At 39.4% G+C, this 14,134-nt stretch overlaps 1 protein-coding gene across 6 annotated transcripts in view; it reads right to left on the bottom strand.

Moving 5' to 3' along the window:
- Nucleotides 1-209: 209 nt before the first annotated feature.
- ALPK1 (alpha kinase 1) overlaps nucleotides 210-14,134 on the bottom strand; it is a 119,068-nt gene continuing 105,143 nt past the window's right edge. For 4 of the 6 annotated variants that reach the window (XM_066573842.1, XM_066573843.1, XM_066573845.1 and 1 more), the window contains 5 exons: nucleotides 10,553-12,839; nucleotides 8,303-8,456; nucleotides 6,249-6,411; nucleotides 3,670-3,850; nucleotides 210-1,114 (listed from right to left, as the gene is read on the bottom strand). In XM_066573842.1, coding sequence (XP_066429939.1) covers nucleotides 876-1,114; nucleotides 3,670-3,850; nucleotides 6,249-6,411; nucleotides 8,303-8,456; nucleotides 10,553-12,839 — 3,024 coding nt within the window. In that variant the 3' untranslated portion in view covers nucleotides 210-875. The remainder of the gene's footprint in view (nucleotides 1,115-3,669; nucleotides 3,851-6,248; nucleotides 6,412-8,302; nucleotides 8,457-10,552; nucleotides 12,840-14,134) is intronic. The other 2 variants (XM_066573846.1, XM_066573844.1) reach the window with 2 other exon arrangements.

Genomic DNA, 14,134 nt, shown 5'->3' with positions numbered 1-14,134 from the left:
TGGAATACTAATAAAAACCTAGCCGGACAGCAGCCGTGTACATACAGGGCTTGTGTTTATGTCATGTCATGTGATAAGAAGCGGAGCATGTAATTCACTCACAAACCCACTCACTCACGCAGAAACAGACAGGTCGTCGTCCATAGTTTGATTTAAAAAATGACAACCAGTATGACTGCACTTCCTGTTATCCAATAATGAGAAAAATATGAAGAAATAAAGTTTATTCAAAATAAAGTCACAAGAAAGAAGTATACATTTCTTCGAGCACACATCCCCACAGTACATAACATATAAATATTTGGTATATCTATTAGTGTAATAAGTCATATAAAAATAAATATATTATTTACTACAATTGCCATAAAAATAAATTAAAAAGCAATGACAGCATTCTTATGTATCCCCTTCATAATAAAATATAATTTGTAGGCAAAAATTTATGTTTAATTCATATGTAAATGAAACAACAACCTCAGACTGTTGTGTCAAAGGAAAAAAATCGTTGTGGAAATTTAGAACTTTAGTAAAAAAAGAAAGCAGAAAGTTTTTGAAGGAAATTAAACCATCCAAAAAGCAGCACTTGTGAATGTACATTACTGGTGAATATTCTTCTTCAAGCTGGCCAGCAATGTCTTCTCCACATATCTTACTGTATAGGTGGCAGTTGGTCCTTCTTAATTAATGACAATTAGTTATGGAACTAGTAAAAAGTTGTCAAGCTACTGTAAATGCCCAATACATGACAGATAGCCTTATATTAACAATGGCAGCCTCACTCCAGACCAATGCTAAAGAGTCAACTCTATGATCTTGCTAATAATTATTATAATTTACAACTAGCTGAAGTTTATTTCTGTGATGGTGTGAATCTTCTAATTATTTTTATTTTTGCCTGATTTGCTAAAATCTGATAACAATTTGCTATTTGGTCTTGTTAGGGAAAGTTTTCTACAAATTTCATTGCATTCATCATGCTGATAAGTGAAGAACATGTATATCCCGTTCTTTCCAAAATTGATATGCGTGGCTCCTGGTGTATTGTTGACTGAATGGATCTGTGGGTCCGTTAGGTAAATGATTGCCTCACCTTTCTCACTTCCAGTCACCCACCCTGTGGAAATAGAGTAAATTGTTGCGTTAAGGCCCATTTACACACACAGATATATCTTTCAAAAGATTGAAAGATCAGCGATCGTTTTGCATAAAGTACTAATAGGTACTAATTGCTATTAGTACTTTCTTAGCTTCATTTGCAATGAGCTTCTGTGAGCTGTTACAGAAGTCAGCAGGAGGTCTGAGCTCCAAAATTTGCTCCATTGTTTAGCCACGGGCTCCCTGTGGAGAATTCAGCACCATGGACAGCAGACACAGGGTGTGGTCCTGCAAGAAAAATCACCGCTGCAGTGGACCAGTATATACTTTGACTACTATCACAGACTGTAATCCTAGTTTTATTTCTATTTTTATAAAACGTAACTTTTAATTAAATATTATATCCTAAAATCCTAAACGGAAGGGGAGGCTTTAATAAAAGAACTTTTTATTACATATACAGGTGATGCGTTTTATTAATCTCTGTATGTCTCGTAAGGCACCTTCAAGACAATCTACTACGGACTGTCTACAGATTCTTTGTTAGATCTCTAGATGATTTCACACCAGCTTGTGTAAAAAAGGCGCACTCGATGAAGTTTATACGTCTATTTTTGTGCTGGTTGTGTGGATATACAGGGATATGTTATATTACTCCCTGTATATCTCATGAGGCTTCTTTAGAGATCATCTGCTATGAAGTATTTGCAGATTCTTTGTTGGATCTCTGGATAGTTTCTCACCAGCTTTTGTGAAGAAGACACTAAGTGATGTTTGTGCGTCTTTTTCACGCTGGTTTATGGATATACAGAGATATAATATCAAAAGGTATGGTCCTTTGAGAAAATATTAAAATTTTGAACAAAAGAGAGACGTATAATCTCCTTTTTTGGTTCTGTTCTATATAAATGCCGTGCTCAAATGCCGTTTGCTGTTATATAGAACAGAACCAAAAAAAGGAGATTATACGTCTCTCTTTTGTTCAAAATTTTAATATTTTCTCAAAGGACCATACCTTTTGATATTATACCTCTGTATATCCATAAACCAGCGTGAAAAAGACGCACAAACATCACTTAGTGTCTTCTTCACAAAAGCTGGTGAGAAACTATCCAGAGATCCAACAAAGAATCTGCAAATACTTCATAGCAGATGATCTCTAAAGACGCCTCATGAGATATACAGGGAGTAATATAACATATCCCTGTATATCCACACAACCAGCACAAAAATAGACGTATAAACTTCATCGAGTGCGCCTTTTTTACACAAGCTGGTGTGAAATCATCTAGAGATCTAACAAAGAATCTGTAGACAGTCCATAGTAGATTGTCTTGAAGGTGCCTTACGAGACATACAGAGATTAATAAAATGCATCACCTGTATATGTAATAAAAAGTTCTTTTATTAAAGCCTCCCCTTCCGTTTAGGATTTTAGGATATAATATTTAATTAAAAGTTACATTTTATAAAAATAGAAATAAAACTAGGATTACAGTCTGTGATAGAGGGTGTGGTCCTGCTTATCAGCTGTTCTGCCTGCTGGGGTGGGAACTGAGAACAGCTATAACAATGTTATCAGCTGTAATCAGCTCTCCCCGGGCAGAAAACAGTGTGCGGTCCTGCTTATCAGCTGTTCTGCTGAAGGATGGTTTTCAAGCAGAACTGAAAACTGCCATTTGGCTAAACAGTGATAGATGGGCACATTTAGACACAATGATTATCGCTCAAAAGATGGCTTTTGAGCACATTTTGAGCAAAAATCATTGTGTTTAAATAGGCCTTTACACATAAGGAGGACAATTGTATAGATAGATAAACTACTGTATTTTGCAATATAGGCAATTAAGCACACAAAAATAATAACTGTATTCCTTTAAGGGTTTAGACAATATTAGAAAAACATATCTGTTTTGTTTCCAAAGTAGTGTCACACACACACACACACACACACACAAAGCAGATATGTTTTTCTAATACTGTCCAAACCCTTAAAAGGTATTGTCTGAGAAATAGAAAAAAAGAAATAGTGAATAAACTCAAGTGTATGCAGCAGTATGAATAGGTACCTAAATACTTTTAGTCATTTCCAACTGTTCGTTTCGTTCTGTGGACCATCACTGGGGAAAGAAAAGGGCCTCTAAACACAGAGCCCATCCCGCTAGCACAGGCAGTATCAGAACAGAGAGCGGAGCACCTATCTAAGATTTCCTTGCTTTTCTTCCCCCACAGTAGTAATCCCTCTGACAGAGGGCAAACAGTAGTATGTATGGTTATCGCTTCTGAGATAACATTTCAGCTGCATCAGTAAATACACTGTTTTCACTAATTTTTTTTCTAATTCTCAGACAACCCCTTTAATCCTAATAGCAGAGGTCCAAGCTAGACTACATCCTAGATATTAATCGTAAGAGGAAACAGCACTAAGGCTTTGTTCAAACGCCATGATAGTTTTAGTAGCGTGAGTTAGGAAGACGAAATACATGTAACTATCCATATTTGCTTATATACTGTATTTTTCACGTTATGGGTCATGTTTATGTCTTTAAAAAAAAAAGAAAAGTATCAGCTTACCCTGCAGATCTACCACAATATCAGAAAAATATTCGTAAACAAAATGTCCAAAGGCCAAACCATACTTGGTGGCTTCATACTGTGTTTTTACGGCTCTAGTGTTATTAGTAAGTTTTACAAATTCTCCAAGAATGTATGGCTCCACACTCACACATTCCTTTATGCTTCTGCCTTCCATGATCTGAAACAGTGAAATTAGAGACAATTACAAGTAGCCCATCTGTAACTGAAGAGGATTGGAGATTTAAAACTTAAATTGTTAAGAAAAGTTTACTTTATTTTTCCAACACAGGTGCACCGATATGACAAGTAACAAGCATAGCCCAACTCCCTTCCCCCAATGATCTTCTCCTTAGGTGTGTTCGCCATTTTTTTTCTTCGTCTTTCCCTAAATGTTATTTGTATTTCTGGTCTACTCAGGTTGATTCTATTTTACTTTATTAGGGGTTTAACTAAAGGCCCATTTACACGCAAAGACAAACGATTGAAAGATTGACAGTTTTAGCGATCATTTTGCATAAAGTGTTAAACTAATGTCCATTTACACTTTATCCGCGTCATTTGTGTATAAAAAGGCCTCAGGGAGCTGTTTGCAGTGCACAGCATGTGGTCTGGGCTCTGCACACAGTTCCATTGTCCTCGAATGGGCTGACAGCAGAATACAATATGATCAGTCGCTCTCGTGGAGAACACAGCGTGCGGTCCCTGTTATCTCTCTCCAGCTGAAAGATGGATTTTAAGCTCACCTAAAAAATTGTTGTTCAGCCGAAGAGTAAACAATGGCAGCGTTTACACGCAACGATTATCACTCCTATGGCATCCTTTGAATTAATGTTAAGTGATAATCGTTGTACGTAAATGGGCCTTAATAAAGGGGCAGAGCCTTGAATCGTACTTTGCTATACCCTGTAAGAAGTTATTCCCTGGTATGGTTGAATTATATATATATATATACACATACATATATATATATATATATACACACACACATATACATACACACACACACATATACATACATATATATATATATATATATATATATATATATATATATACATACATACACACACACACATACATACACACACACACACAGTATAGATGTATATATATAAAAAGACATATACATACAGGCACCAGAAAGGAACATCAGAAGATGTATTTGCAGGCAGAGGGCAGAGAGTGGTACTAGTCAGCACAATATTCACTACAGAAACAACAAGTGTGAATATGCCCAGCGTGATTCAATGATTAAGGAGGATACAGATCAGTATTAAGGCCCATTTACACCCAATGATCATCGATCAGAATTCGTTCAAATGACCAAATTTGAGCAAATCATTACATGTAAAAGCGGACATCGGGCACTTTTCATTTGAATGATGATTTTAAAATCCATCGTTCAGCTACTGGAGAGAAAGCAGTTTGCTTTATCTGTCAGTAGACCACAGGCTGTTATCTCCGTGGGGAGTCGGCAGTTAACATTGTATTTTGCTGTCACTGACAAGAACAATGCAGCTGTGCACATAGCTGGGCATGTGATTAGTCACACGCTGGGCTCTGCAAACAGCTCTTGAAGTTCCATTTACATGCAAATGAAGATGATAAAATGTTAATGGCCATCAGTGTCCATTAACACTTCATGCAAAAAGATTGCTAAAACTTTCAATCATTTGAAAGATTATCTTTGTGTGTAAATGGGCCATAAGTGAGTGGTCATTCTTCATCCATGATTCAGTATGTTAACATTAAACATTATACTGTCGATAATTAGCATATTAAAAGGGGTTGTACTAAAATTACTAGTTATCTCCTATCCACAGGATAGGGAATAAGTTGCTCATTGGTAGGGGTCTTGCAATTGAGACGCTTTCCTTTATCTACCTGTTTCTGTGGAGGGTACTTCTCCTTCCTCAGAGATGTTAGAATGAATGGAGCGCTGGCCAAGTGCTCAATGGGGCTCATTGAAATACCCAACCACTTGCTGTTCGGCTATCTCTACAGTCCTATTGAAAGTGAATGGAGTGTTCGTGCACTTGCATGACCAGTGCGCCATTCAGTTTCCTCCTTACTGTTGCGGGGCGCAGTAATCTTGCGGGACCCCGACTCTTGAGATTGGCAGAGGTATCAGCAGTGAGACCCACACCAGTCAGCAAACTATCCATAGGATAGGGGATAGCCTGTGATCTTGGTATAACCTTTTCAATTAACCAGTATATTATTACAGGTGGTTTAGTTATCTTATTAAGTGTAGAGCTAATAAACGTTTGAACTGTACCTACTGTTTCAGAAAACTTTTGATATGTCATAAAGACACGTATTCCCACTGCTGAGACCCCACTGATCAATACTTTTGACATGTCTCTATGACGCGTCAAAAGTTTTCTGAAAGTGCAGGTACTCGTTAATTGTGGTCAAAGCTAAAACAAAGCCGTCATAAAACTGGTAATGCTTGGCTGCAAGGAATAATACCCCTATGTCTATGGGCAGCTTAAAGGCAGAACTTTTCAAAGTAAAAAAAGTCATATATTGGTGCAATTACATATTACTTGTGTTGCTTACTAATGTAGTCTTACCAAAAGTACAGCCGATGGGACAAAAAAGATCTGTGTGGGGATGTTCAATCCATGCAATTTTTTGTTGAATTCTGTGACATAGTGCTGAGCAGTCATCTGACGTTCGACGTCACAGAAATGATACAGCAGCTCTTTTTGTTTTTTGTAAGATTTTCCAACGTACCTAGAAAAAGGACAAAGGTAAATTAGACAAGCAAATCCCCCTCTTGTACAGTATCTGAGGGTTAATATAGATGTGCTGATTATTTGATGGACCTCTTGTATTGATGTGCCTGGGTGCTAGGCAGAGTGAAGTAAAGCCCAGTTATGTCTAGCTTACAATGCATTTGGAAAGTCCTCCGACCCTTTCACTTTTTAAACATTTTTGTTATGTTGTGGCAAATTAACAAAAATAACATTTCCCCCATCATTCTACACTCAATGCCCTATAATGACAAAGTCAAAACAGAATGTTAGTTTTTCATTTTTTTAAAATGTAGAATAATTTCTAACATTTTGTTTGACATAAGTATTCAGACCCTCTAGTACAACACTTGAAGTTTATCTCTGGGGGTTTCCCACTTCTCCTAATCATCTTTGAGAGATTTCTACACCTTGATTGGAGTCCACCTGAGGTAACATCAATTGATTAGACATAAGTAAAAAACCCACCTGAGTCTATATTAGGTCTCAAACCTCACATGCATATCAGAGCTAAAAGCAAGCCATGAAGAAGAAAGAACGACCTGAAGAGCTCGGTAACAGGATCGTATAGAGGTATAGATCTAGAGACCCACCAAACTAAGTAACTGGAAAAGAGCCTTCATACGAAAGGTGACCAAGAACCCAATGGTCACTCTGACTGAGCTCCAAAGATCCTGTGTGCAGACGGGAGAAACTTCCAGAAGGTCAACCGTCACTGCAACATTCCACCAATCTGGACTTTATGGCAGAATGGACAGAAAAAAACTTCTCCTAACCAAAAAAACACATGAAAACCCACCCAAAGTTTGCCAGAATGCACTTAAAGTACTCTCAGATTGTGAGAAACAAGATTCTCTGGTCTGATAAAACCAAGATTTAACTTTTTGGCCTCAATTCTAAGTGTTATATCTAGAGGAAAATGGGCACTGCTCATCACCTGCCCAATATTATCCCTACGGGACACGGTTGATGGATAGCTGAATGGAGCAAAGTACAGAGATATTCCTAATGAAAACCTGATCCAGAGCGCAAGGGACATCAAACTGGGCAAAAGGTTCACCTTCCAACAACACAGTGACCCTAAGCACACAGCTAAGACAACACAGGAGTGCCATAGACACAACTCTGTGAATGTCCTTGATTGGCCCAACCAGAGTCCTGATTTGAAGTCAATCAAACATCACCAGAAGGACTCGAAAATGTTGTCCAGATGGTCCTCATCCAATCTGACAGAGCTTGACAAGAATGCCAAATCCCCAAATCCAGGTGTGCAAACCATGTAGCATTATACCCAAGAAGACTGGAGGCTGTAACCACTGCCAGAGGTGCTTCAAGTAAGTACTTACCGGCAGTACAAGGTCTGAATACTTAAGTTAAAAAATGTACAAAGATTTCTAACATTCTGTTTTCACTTTGTCATTATGGGGTATTGAGTGCAAATGATGAAGAAAAACTTGATTTTTTTTTATTTGCACAAGACCACAACATAACAAAATGTAAAGAAAGAAAAGAGACTATTTAAATGCATTGTATATATGCCAGATAAGGTCTGTAATAGTGATGAGCAAGCATACTCGCTAAGGGCAATTGCTCGAGCGAGCATTGCCCTTAGTGAGTACCTGCCCGATCGAGACAAAAGGTTTGAGTGCCGGCGGCGGGCGAGGAGCTGCGGGGGGGAACGGAGGGGAGATCTCTCTCTCCCTCTCCCCCCCCCCCCCCCGCTCGCCCCTGCTGACTGCTGCAACTCACCGCTCCCCCGCGCCGGCACCCGAACCTTCTGTCTCGGGCGGGCAGGTACTTGCTAAGGGCAATGCTCTCTCGAGCAATTGCCCTTAGCGAGTATGCTCGCTCATCTCTAGTCTGTAACATACCTGCCCAAAGTCTCATCCTGGTGTAGAAAGTGGATCCAAAAAGCTTTTCTTTGTTTGCCTTCCTTTTCAACATCTACATCATCTCCAATATACACAACAGTTTCCTGGGCTGTCCAAAGCTCAGATTTTTTAGAAAACTTGAGAAGCAGAGCATCTGAATATAATACAGAGGAGTGTCATAACTGTCACATGACAAGTAGTATATGACAGAAACTATTACATTACATTTTTTACAATGAAAGGACCACATTCAGTTCAGCAAACAAATAAAACTACTAAGAAAAAGCTCTTGTTGGCTCAGTTCTGGTACTGTATCCATCTATTCTGCAAAAATGTTTATGTTGGACATAGAAGCATCAGTGACTGATGATCAACCAAAGTATTAAATTGTATTATATGGGCTTATCATTAAAAATATCCTAGGCGATTCCCCTTGTTCGAGGATCAAAAACAAAAGGTTGCTTCTTCCCCCAAGTGATGCAAAGCTATTTTGCCATGAGAACGCCTCGTATCCTCGAGGGATTTCACATGGATGGCGAGTGCAATATGGGGCTGTGAATCACGGCCCCATATCGCGCTAGCCTGTGTGAAGTTAGCCTGAGGGCTTAGTCACACAGCGTTTTTTTGCCCGATTTGCAGATACGCTTGCGATCTGCAAATATATTTATACCCAATGTTTAGCATTGGGTATATATATGAATGGGTGAGTGAGTGCTGCCTCTGATTGGCTGAGCACTGTGACCAATCAGAGGCAGCCCATTCAGCAGGCGGGGATTTTAAATCCCCACCTGCTGAATACTACAGAAAGCAGTTCAGGAGAAGAGCCGGCTGGATGCGACTGATCCCCGGCAGCTGCAAAAAGGTGAGTATATATTTTTTTTTATTTTTTACACTTTTTTGGGTGCTTTTCAGGGAACGGTTTATATTTGAAGCCCTTTCCCGAAAATTAATACAGCAAATGCCGGCAGCCCATTGCTTTCAATGGAGCCGGCTGTATTGCCGGCTCCATTGAATTCAATGGGAGAACACCGTTCTCCTCTGCCACAGCTGTTTTGCGCACAAGCCCCCTTCAGACCAATGAAATGGTTGCGGAAATTTCTGCAGCAAATGGCTGAATACTCCCCAAGTCTTCCTGGGGTGCAGCTTAGGACACATTCACACTTCTGGTAGGTTTTTGCTCTGTTTTTAGAGCAGACAAACAGAATTAAAACGGAAATAAACTTTTCCCTTTTTATTCCTCATTTATTTCCAATGGTTTAAAAAAATAGAAAGCGAAGGGAAAGCTTTCAGTTCGCTTCTATTCCTTCTAGGGTTTTTTTTCGTAATGGAACAAATAGCGCAGTTTGCAGCAGGCAAACTGAAAGCTTTCCATTTACTTTCTAATTTATCATCCAGCGTAAGTGATGTGATAAAACTGGTGCATTTTAGGACTGCCTATCGTTTGTACGGTCTCTTTATTACAAAGTATTAGCAAATGTGCTCCATTGTGTCTCTGCCTAAAGTAGACTAAGCTCCCCTCCATGCATGCACCACGGCTTCTATTATTACCAGAGCTATGACGGTTATGACAGATCAGTTGTGTAACGGATCCTGACAGATCCCATTGTCCCAAGTGTGTCCTCCAGGCTTTTTTTTTGTGTGTGGGGGGGGGGGGGGTTTCCACAGAAAAGATCAGCTCACCGGACTATTCTGGTTAACAAGAGCAATGGAAACCTGACATAGCAGCCTCTAGTGCCAGTGTGAACGTAGCCTTAGGCTTTATTCAAATGTGGATATTACTGTCAAAGTGTGAAAGATGTTCCAGTTTTTTGCACCAAATAAAAGGCATTCACATTTATGTTAAACCCGGTCATACACATGAGATAGCTGTTGGCTGAATGCACGTCTTGTTGACACCTATTTCTCCTGAATATCATTTATTCCAATGGCTAGAAGGGAATAAGCCTTTGCAGCAGCCCGTTATATCCCACAGGAACAAAGGATTGGACATATAGAAATCTAACATGCCCGTCTTGCAACTTATAGTCACAATGGCTGCATTTGTGGTATTGATTGGTCATGTATTGCCACCTAGGGGTTCTAACACTGAGATTTGTTCTTTCAGTATTTCTGAATATAATACTGAAAGCAGCTGTTAACATATTAAAATAGGACTTTAAGATAAAGGGAGGGATTTAAAAAAAAATCTGGAAATGTACAAAAAAGGCTGCCAAACACATAGGACATCACATTACACTACACCATACTTACTATGTGTCTTTTGTGAATGCTTGAAGCTAAATAAGCCTGTATGTTCTAGCCTCTCCAGCAGCCAATTATGGCTTACACCAGAGAGAAGTTCTTCATAATCAGAGTCGTCTAGAGAACGGGCTTGTTCTATCTGCTCGGTATTTAGTTCTGACAGCAAACCAAAGGAACTTGCACTTGAACTCAGAAATGAATTGGATTCCGAAAAGGATCTAGAAAACTGACTTAATCTGCTCCAGGAGCTGGACCCATGGCTGCTGCTGAAGACCAGACTTAAGTTATCATCTCCTTCTTCTGTGCTCTCACATGGATCAACAACATTTACCGACTGTGCTTTGCGATTTCTTGAAGACAAATTTAATCTAGTGTCCTGGTAAGTTTCTAGAGAGCCCTGTTGATGAAGGAACTGCATTTCCAATTTGTGTGCTGTGCTTAACAACTTTTCTTCGGAACTCGAGTCGGATATAGAATGGCTTCTCACAGACACATCGGAAGGGAATGACACCGATGCATCAATGAGTGCATCATCTGCGGTATCGTTTGTTTCCGCTTCCATGTCAATTCCATGGAGCAACCTTTGTTGTGCTGTACCGCCTACCAGGACAACAGGTTTTGTGTTGTTCGATCTTTCAGCAAGAACATCATTTGTATTATCATTCGTTTCAGTCTCTCCTCCAGCAATGCCATCTGGAAAATAAGAATTGGCATGTATGCCATCATATATTCTATTACCTGTCTCACTTTTAATATCAGTTCCATGGATTACTGCCTGTCCTGTATAACAACTTGATGGATGCATTCTAGTGATGACGTTATCTGTACCATCTTCTGTTTCAGCCTTTACATCAATTCCTTGAACCAATGGATGTCCTCCAAGCCCACTTGATGGACCTGTGGATTCCAACCTATTCTTACAGATCCCAGGGAGCACATTATCCGTAGTACCTTCTGTTTCAGCTTCTATGTCAATTCCATCCATTACTGTTTGCCTTCCATTAGCAATTGATGACCTTTTATCGATTCCGATGCATAGATCATCTGCAGTATCTATTGTTGCAGTAGTTAGGTCGGTCATATTAGGCATCTTCTCTTTTATACAACAAGTACGGGACACACAAGGTTCTTCTGCTACACTGTATGATTTACCGATGTTAGATAAAGACTTAGTCTCAGAGAAATGGTCAACAAACTCAAAGTCTTCATCGTCTGAAGACTGATCAGTGCCTGCATTATGTGATACAGCGGGCACCAAATGTTTGATAGATGTTGCTTTTGAAGATTTACTGTTAATCTCGGTTTTAGGGCCTGGAACACCTAAATCACCAGAAAATAATTCTTCCGTTTTCTTATCAGGGATCTTGTTTTCTTGAACTGAGAGTCCCTGAATATTTACTTCAATGCTTTTGTCATTGCTAGAGACGCGCTCAACATGGTTACCTGAAGTCCGAATACTGCCCGTGTTCTCAGCATTACTACTAACTTCCTCTTTTGCCAGTTCTTTATAAATGTATTCCCAACTAAAAGAGGAATTTGACGAACTTAACCTATGACTGCTATTGAGAGAATTGCTTAATTCCTCTTTACTGTTATGAAAACTAATTGCATCAGATCGCACCAATTTTCTTCTTCTAACCGATTTCTCATCTGCTCGACAATTTCTTTCATCTGTGTGGCTGGATGGATCGTCCATTGTGCTGATAGTATCGCTAGTCTTCAAGGCGGTGATGCAGGCACCTGATTTTAATCCATCTGTAGCTATATGCTGCCTGCATGTAGCGTCAAACACTTCACATACAGAATTGTGATGCTGGGAATACATATCTAACAACGCTGTAAAACGGACTTTTCTGGTAAAAAGATCTTTTTTCACGCAATCATTGTAGCTGTCAGGAACATAACAATTGTCCTCCGTTTTCTGGAATGGTTGTACATCTAAATGTTCTTTAATAGAGCTTACAAGAGACATGATATCGATGGATACGTTTACTTTGTCTAGTTTATCTGGTAGCATGTTATATTTTGCAAGCTTCTCCATGGCTTCTCTACAAAGTTGGTTCACATCTTCATTTACGGGCTGCTTGCCGTTAAGCCACTTGTGCACATTTACAAGACAAAAAGCTGCCTTGACAAAGCTGTGAAGCTCCTGCTTGCTTATCACACGGTCCCCTCTCTTCTTGGTCAGGAGACCAATACGGAAGGATTCCTTAGCTTGGGAGAGATAATAAGTTCTTTTCTCAGTTGGACACTCTTTTGACAAGCTGTATGATAATAAACATGCACCACGAATGTTCTGAGAAGTAAAGAAATGACTACATTTAATAAAGTGTTGGTAACTGATCAGCTAGAATTCTAAATACATAGAACAGTGCTTTATACATAGATAATCAACTGTGTTGTAAAAGTTACACAGGCTCAAACAAACTTGGATGTGTGATAAAGAATACCTTTTTGGATCTTTTTTTTTACATTTATTATTCTCTGCATGCCTTGATCTCCGATATAAAAAATGATAAAGTTAACTTACAGTGGGTTCAGTAAGTCTTCAGACCCTTTCACCCTTTTTTTACATTTTGTTATATTGTGGCCTTGTGCACATTTAAAGAACAAAATAAATTCTGCACTCAATTACCCATAATGGCAAAGTGAAAAGTTTAAGAAATCTTTGTACATTTTTTTTAAATGGAAAACTAACATTTTGCATAGACAAAAGTATCAGACCCTTTGGTATGACACTTGATCAAGAGAAACGAGAGACCCTCAGAGCTAAATATCATCTTTGAGGCATTTCTACAGTTAGTTTGATTGGAGTCACCTGCAGTAAATTGAGCTGACTGGACATAATTATAAAATATATACCCCTGTCTACATAACCTCTCACAGTTCACAATGCACATCAGAGCCAAAACTAAACCATAAGGAGGAAAGAACTATCTGTAGAGCTCAGGGATAGAATTGTGTGGAGGCACCGATCTGGAGAAAGCTACAGAAAGCTTTCTGCTGCACTGAAAGTTCCCAAAAGCTCAGTGGCGTCCAGAATTTCTAATTCAAGGAAGTTTGGAACAACCACAACTCTTCCTAGAGCTGCCGACCCACCAAATTAAGTAATCAGGGGAAGAAGGGCCTTGGTATGAGATGTGACCAATAACCCAATGGGCACTCTGAGCTCCAATGATCCTGTCTGCAAAGGAAGAAACTTTCAGAAAGTCAATGTTCACTGCAGCACTCCATATATCTTGGCTTTATGACAGAGTGGCCAGAAAGAAGCCTCTCCTCACTAAAAGACACATGAATGCCCACCTGGAAATTGCTAGAAAGCACCTAAAGGACTCTCAGCCTGTGATAAACAAACTTCTGGTCTGAGGAAACCAGGATTTAACTTTTTGCCCTCAATTCTAAAGTGTTATATCTGGAGGAAACCAGACACTGCTCATCACCTGCCTAATACCATCCCTACAGTGAAGCATGGTGGTGGCAGCATCATGATGTGGGGGCGTTTTTCAGCGACTAGGACAGGGAGAGACTGGTCCGGACTGATGGAAAGCTGAATGGAGAAAAGTACAGAGATGTTCTTAATGAAAGCCTGAT

This window comes from Eleutherodactylus coqui, chromosome 7 (assembly GCF_035609145.1).
Source record: "Eleutherodactylus coqui strain aEleCoq1 chromosome 7, aEleCoq1.hap1, whole genome shotgun sequence".
Lineage (NCBI taxonomy): Eukaryota > Metazoa > Chordata > Amphibia > Anura > Eleutherodactylidae > Eleutherodactylus > Eleutherodactylus coqui.
Note: the sequence above shows the minus strand (reverse complement) of the source record. Positions and strands in the feature narration are given on the sequence as shown.